This window comes from Dipodomys spectabilis, unplaced genomic scaffold, assembly GCF_019054845.1.
Source record: "Dipodomys spectabilis isolate Male_0828 unplaced genomic scaffold, ASM1905484v1 ptg000896l, whole genome shotgun sequence".
In the NCBI taxonomy this organism is placed as follows: domain Eukaryota; kingdom Metazoa; phylum Chordata; class Mammalia; order Rodentia; family Heteromyidae; genus Dipodomys; species Dipodomys spectabilis.
The window spans coordinates 204-7453 of NW_024871573.1; the positions used below are offsets into that span (position 1 = coordinate 204).

Below are 7250 nucleotides of genomic sequence, written 5' to 3' on the forward strand. Positions count from 1 at the left end.
TCTCACTGAAATGTATGGCGGTCAGAAACGCACATACGAGCAAGTCAGGCACCGGTGGCTCCCGCCTGTCATCCCAGCTGCTCAGGAGGCTGAGATGTGAGGATCACGGTTCAAAGCCAGCCCGGGCAGAAAAGGCTTTGAGACTCTGATCTCCCATGAACCACCAGAAAACTGGAAGTGGAGCTTGGCCTCAAGTGGTAGAGCACCGGCTGAAAGAGCTCAGGGTCAGCGCCCAGGCCCTGAGTTCAAGACCCACGACCGACAAAAACAAAACCCACAAAAGATTTGATCATTATTGTTACACGCATGTCCTTCTGTTATTACAGGTTAGTTATAAGTAGCACCTGCAAGGTTTTCTTGAGCTTTTATCCACGGTAGGAAATAGCCAACTTGATTTGTTTTGCAACGATCAATCCAATATACAGCACACTCCCTCCATGCTCAGCGCTAACCATTTTAACAAATCATAGTTGATTCTTTCGTCTCCAAGGGCATTGAAGGTCATAGCTTCTCTTCCTCCTCCTCATTCTTCTTTCTCTTCCTCTTTTTTCTTTTCTTTTTTTTCTTTGCCAGTCCTGGGCCTTGAACTCAGGGCCTGGGCGCTGTCCCTGAGCCTCTCTGTGCTCAAGGCTGGCGCTCTACCACTTGAGCCACAGCTGCCACTTCTGGCTTTTTCTGTGTATGTGGTACTGAGGAATTTTACCCAGGGCTTCCTGCATGCTAGGCGAGCACTCTACCACTGAGCCACATTCCTAGTCTGGTCATTGTTTCTTTAACAGTCAGGATCTAGCCAGACACTGGTGGTTCACGCCTGTCATCCCAGCGACTCAGGAGGCTGAGATCTGAGGATCGCAGTTCAAAGCCAGCTTGGGGCAGGAGAGTCTGTGAGACTCTAATGAACCACCAAAAAGCAGGAAGTGGAGGTGTGGCTCAAGTGGTAGAGTGCCAGCCTTGAGCAAAAAGAAAACCAAAAAAACCCTCAAGGGCAGCACCCAGGCCATGCGTTCAAGCCCGCGCGCGCGCGCGCGCACACACACACACACACACACACACACACACACCACTCATTCTCAAATGCTGTTTTTCCCCTTTCTGTTTGTAGATGCAATCTCCCTCCCTTGTCGAGCGAGTACACTAAAGATGTGGGCTCCAAAACGCACCTGGTGACAGCCAATCCCAGCATCATTCGGCAGAGGTAAGAGGAGAGGAGGCCGACACACTCACCAGCTTCTGCTGGCCTGGGGAACAGGAACCTTCTGCATAGGCAGGAAGGAGAGGGAATCAGTAACAAACAAGACGGGCCGTGGACACCCAATCGGTGTCTCCGGCTTCCACGAGGGGCTTGAACTCAGGGCCTGGGCGCTGGCCCTGAGCTTTTTGCTCAGGGCTGGTGCTCTACCACTTGAGCCACAGCGCCACATTGCAGCTTTCTTCTGTGTCTGTGGAGCTGAGGAATCGAACCCAGGGCTTCATGCATGCGAGGCGAGCGCTCTACCCCTGAGCCCAGGGAACGGCTGTATTCTGGTGTGCCAATGAAATCATCTTGAGTGAGCCGGCCCTCCCAACCCCCCCAGGAAAGAACTCTGCGAGCTAACGGCACAGCACAGAAATCAACCAGAAACACCGAGCAGTTCCGTTTCTCCACTGCCAGGAGACACAAAATCCCCAGCACCACGTGAAGGTTTTTTTTTTTTCTGAGCTTGGGTATCACTGAACCCTCCCGACTCCTCATCCCTGCTTCTTTTTCTCCCATTCCCTCGTGAACCAAACTTAAGGGTGTTTAGAACTACCATGGAGCCGAGGGTAGAAAGCCAGCTGCAGATGCACTGGGCAGCAAGCTTGAGATGGAAACACACTTTTAGGAAAAGCGAGGAGAGGAGGGGAGGAGAGGCAGAGCCCTTAGGAACAGCACAGCAGGAAATGCAGACGTTTTTTCTTTCTTTTTGTCTCTTTGCTCTGGAATAAAGAACTGAATTCTTGCTAGGACCTGGTAACTCACGCCCGTAATCCCAGCTACTCGGGAGGTCAAGATGTGAGGATGTCGGTTTGAAAGCCAGGAAAGGCCAATAAGACGGTTATATCCTATGACCAGCCAAAAAACAAAAGCCCGGAGTGGAGCTGTGGCTCAAGTGGTAGAGCACCAGCCTCGAGTGAAGAAAACTCAGGGACAGCGCCCAGGCCCTGAGTTCAAGCCCCAGGACTGGCAAAAAAAACAAAAAAAAAAAGTAGGAATTGATTTAAAGTCCTTGTTATGAATCTATGCATTGGTTTTCTTAAAAGAAAACTAATTTTGGGCTGGGATGTAGCTCAGTGGCAAAGCGCTTGCCTAGCAAGTGCAACGTCCTGGGTTCGATCCCCAGTACCAAAAAAGAAAAAAAAAAAATACAGTTAAAAAAAGAAACGCAAACAACAAAAAAGAAAACTAATTTTTATTCCCATTAGCAGCTCAAAGGAGTATATATATATATATATATATATATATATATATATTTGTATATTGTATATATGTATATATACATTTGTATATATATATAAGCATTAATATCTATTATCATTTTTACTGCTTTAAAAATAGATAACTTTTGTAGATACTTCTTAATAAGGATGATTTAATTATTAATATGGTTGAGTAGTTAATTATCTCATAAGCTATCTGTATTTAATTCTTTTTTTTTCTGAGCTTCTTTTGCTCGAGGCTGGCGCTCTACCACTTGAACCACAGCACCACTTCTAGCTTTTTCTGTGTCTGTGGTACTGAGGAATGGAACCCAGGGCTTCATGCCTGCTAGGCGAGCGCTCTACCACGGAGCCAGCCCTTAATTCTTTTTAAATTTTTATTTTATTTTATATTAGTGTGTGTGTGTGTGTGTGTGTGTGTGTGTGCGTGTGTGCATGCGCGCACACATTGGTACTGGGTCTTGAACTCATGGCCTGGGCGCTGTCCCTGAGCTTCTTTTTGCTCAAGGCTGGCGCTCTACCACTTTGAAACACAGCCCCACTTCTGGTTTTCTGGTGGTTCATTCTAGATGAGAGTCTCACGGGCTTTCCTGCTCAGATTGGCTTTGAACCGCGATCCTCAGATCTCAGCCTCCTGGGGAGCTGGGATGATGGGCGGGAGCCACCGGCGCCTGGCTCTGGATGATTATTTTTCTCCTCACATTCGAAGGTGATTTTTCCTGCTTATCAGCCATGACAAAACTCTTGAGTGAGTCCTTCAATGGCTCTCTCCTTTCTTCCTTGAATGTTAGGGACTTTCTTTTCTGGAAAAAAACGGAGCTTTTTTTCCTCCCCTCTCTCATGTAAATCACTTCCCGAAATAAAACTGCTGAAGTAGAACGGCGAAGGGTATTTTTTCATAATTCTCCCTGTGGAGCAGCTGCTGCGCTGAGCACCAGGCTTTCTACACCAGGCTCTCCGCGAAGCACGCGAGGAGGCTGATAATTGATCAGCCCTGATCGATCATGGATCGGCTCATTAGAAGAATGCTTTGCCTTCCTTACATATTTCAGGGTCGATGCTGGGGATTGAGCTCAGGGATTCAGAGTTTCGAGCCCTCACGACTGAACTCTGCCTCCAGACCCTTGTGCACCGGTTACTTTCCAACTAAAGTCTTTATGCCTTGCCTGGGTTGCGTTTCTCCCACTTGTGCTTCTTTGTGTCGGCAGGGATGACAGGCGTATGCCACCATGCCCGGCCATTTTGGTTGAGATGGCGTCTAGAGAATTTTACTGCCTGGGCTGCTTTTGACCTGCTGTGTCCTTGGACATTGCATCTCTGTCTCCCAAGTGGCAAGGATTACAGGCTTGCTCGACGCCCCCCGGCTTAATGTATTAATGAAAAGAACTTTACCAACGTCAGTGTCCTCAAACTCATCAAGATAGAGATCTCTGCCCAGGGCCCAGGTGGCTCCCGCCTGTCATCCCAGCTACTCAGGAGGCTGAGATGTGAGGATCGTGGTTCGAAGCCAGCCTGTCAGGAAAGTCTGTGAGACTCTTATCTCCAGTGAACCACCAGAAAACCGGAAGTGGAGCTGTGGCTCCAAGTGGTAGAGCGCCAGCCTTGAGCTGAAGAGCTGAGGGACAGCGCCCAGGCCCTGAGTTCAAACCCCACAACCTACAAAAACAACAACAAAAAGAGGTTAAAAAATGGTGGTACTGACCGTATTTCAGAGATCTAGAGACTATGGCTGTGTATATGTAGTATACACACACACACACACACACACACACGAGATACAGATGAAATATATGTGCATATATGCACAAATCTTACATAAGATATGTGTATAGGACATATATGATCTATAGAAGATGATAGATGACAAATCCCATAGCTCATATGATGTGTATGCTCCAGCAGACACATGACAGATCATGTATATGTGCTCTATATCATATGGCATGTGTCTCCTAGATCATGTGATGTACATCATATGTGTATGCTATATTGAATATGTGATATATCATGTTACATATATCATCTATATGTTCACATCATATACCAGATATATCGTATGATCTATGAGATATATAATATGTATCTCATATATATGATATATAAAGCCGGAAGTGGCGCTGTGGCTCAAGTGGTAGAGCGCCAGCCTTGAGCAAGAGCAGCTCAGGGACAGCGCCCAGGCCCTGAGTTCAAGCCTCAGGACTGGCCAAAAAAAAAAAAAAAAATAGAGCTGCTGCTGTCAGCATCTGTGGATCTCAGCAGGAGATAAAAATAAACGTCCTGAGGTGGAAAGTGAACGCGGGAGCCGGGCAGCCGCACCTGCCGCTCCTGCGGTTCCTGCGGTCCTTTGGGGCTCTCTGCAGGCCCGGCTTGGCGTGGGGGGCGGGAGGTGAGGCCAGTGTGTAATGAATCAGCCCTTGACCTTGAGACACCCCGCGCCGGGCCGCCCGCTGCCCCTCCCTGCCTAGCGCGCCCCGGCCTCGCTCAGCGCCACAGACGCAGAACCCGTCAGAGGAAAGCAACGAGCTCTTGGCCACCCCGTGCTCTCCTCCCCGGTTATTGGTGGAGGTCTTTTTTATTTGCCTTCTGCTCTTCCCTCCCTCCCTCCCTCCCTCTCTTCCTTCCTTCCTTCCTTCCTCCCTCCCTCCCTTCCTTCCTTCCTTCCCTCTCTCTTTTTCTTTCTTGAGTATATGTGATGGTCCTGGGACTTGAACTCAGGGCCTGGGCGCTGTCCCTAAGCTGTTTTGTTCAAGGCTGGCGCTCTACCGCTTGAGCCACAGCTCCACTCCTGACTTTTTGATGGTTCACTGCTGGTAAGTCTCTTGGACTTCCTGGAGAAAAGTCCTTGGACTTTTCTACCTGGGCTGGCTTCCAACTACAAAAATCAGATGCAGCCTCCTGAGTAGCCGGGATTATGGGTGTGCACCACCAGCGCCCAACTTGTTCCCTTTTTTTTTTTTTTTTTTTTTTTAAAGTGCAGGTTTGAACTCAGGGCCAGGGTTCTGTCCCTGAATTTAATTTAATTTTCCTTCCTTCCTTCCTTCCTTCCTTCCTTCCTTCCTTCCTTCCTTCCTTCCTTCCTTCCTCCCTCCCTCCCTCCCTTCCTTCCTTTTCTTTCTTTCTCAGAGCTGGCACTCTACCACTTGAGCCACAGCACCCTTTCTGGCTTTTTTGGTATTTAATTAGAGTCTCACAGGCTTTCCTGCCCAGGCTGGCTTTGGGCCCTGATCCCGAGATCTCAGCCTCCTGAGTAGCTGGGATGACAGGTGTGAGCCCCAGGCACCCAGTACCTTATAATAAGATTGACCCTTTGAATCTCCTTTACTCAGGGTTGAGATTAACATCATTGCTCTTTGTGTGTGTGTGTGTGTGTGTGTGTGTGTGTGCCCGTTCTGGGGCTTGAACTCAGAGCCTGGGCACTGTCCCTGAGCATTTTCTTTCAAGGCTAGCACTCTACCACTTGAACCACAGAGCCATTTCTGGTTTTCTGGTGGTGCATTGGAGATCAGACCCTCACAGGGCTGGGAAGCTGGCTCGGTGGTAGAGTGCTCTGGGTTGGATTCCTCAGTACCACATACACAGAAAAAGCCAGAAGTGGCGCTGTGGCTCAAGTGGTAGAGCGCCAGCCTTGAGCCAAAGCAGTTCCAGGACAGCGCCCAGGCCCTGAGTTCAAGCCCCAGGACTGGCAAAAAAAAAAAAAAATCTCCCAGACTTTCCTGTCCAGGTTGGCTTCGAACCGTGATCCTCAGGAAAGATAGTTTTCTTATTTTTCCATCTCCTTTACAATAGCAGTACCTAATTATTTTTCAAAGATACATATTTTTTTCCCAAGAAGTGTCCAGTGCATTTCCACTCTGGAGCCTTCTACGAAGGCTTCTTCCTTCTCTGGAATCGAAAGCATGAGGTTCAGAAGGCCAAAGGCTACTGGGTGTGCGTGGCCAGGGCTGGGAAGTTCGGGGTGAAGCTCTGTTTTGCCGATTGGATTTTCTCGGGGTTTCTGCTGCCGTGTCTTGAAGCCATGCGGCACACGCGTGGATCTGGCCTTGGACTGCCTTTCTCTTCCCTCATCCCGTTTGCATTGAGCCTCTTGTCTGTCCATAGATTCGAGAACCTTCTATGGTCGAGAAAGAGCTTCGTCGAGAGCATGAAGGTCTACAAACACAGCTACATCTACATGCCTGCGTTCTCCATGAAGACGGGCACCGAGCCGTCGCTCCGGGTGTATTACACGCTCACCGACGTGGGTGCCAACCAGACCGTGCTGTTTGCCAACCCCAACTTCCTGAGGAGCATCGGAAAGTTCTGGAAGAGCCGGGGCATCCACGCCAAGCGGCTGTCCACGGGATTGTTCCTGGTGAGCGCAGCCCTGGGCCTGTGCGAGGAGGTGGCCATCTACGGCTTCTGGCCCTTCTCGGTGGACATGCATGAACAGTCCATCAGCCACCACTACTACGACAACGTCCAGCCCTTCTCCGGATTCCACGCTATGCCCGAGGAGTTCCTCCAGCTCTGGTTTCTCCACAAAATCGGGGCGCTGAAGATGCAGCTAGACCCCTGCGAGAGGCCCTCGCTCCGGCCCACCCCCTAGGAGCCACGGGGACAGCCAACAGGACCGGCAGCCGGGCGTTGGTGGGCACCCCTGTAGTCTCAGCCTGCCACTCAGGAGGCTGAGCTCTGAGGATGGAGGTTGGAGGCCAGCTGGGGGGGGGAAGTCCAGGAGACTCTTGATCTCTGATGAACCACACCCCCCCCATCTTCTACCCCCCCCAAAAAAGCTGGAAGTGGCGCTGTGGCTC

At 49.9% G+C, this 7250-nt stretch overlaps 1 protein-coding gene across 1 annotated transcript; it reads left to right on the plus strand.

Moving 5' to 3' along the window:
- Positions 1-1102: 1102 nt before the first annotated feature.
- LOC122102811 (alpha-N-acetylneuraminide alpha-2,8-sialyltransferase) lies at positions 1103-7042 on the plus strand (the record flags this gene model as incomplete). The annotated part of the gene is made up of 2 exons (XM_042673497.1): positions 1103-1195; positions 6556-7042. Coding segments are annotated over 2 exons (580 nt in total), but the record flags the coding sequence as incomplete, so codon positions are not given.
- Between the last annotated feature and the right edge of the window lie 208 nt (positions 7043-7250).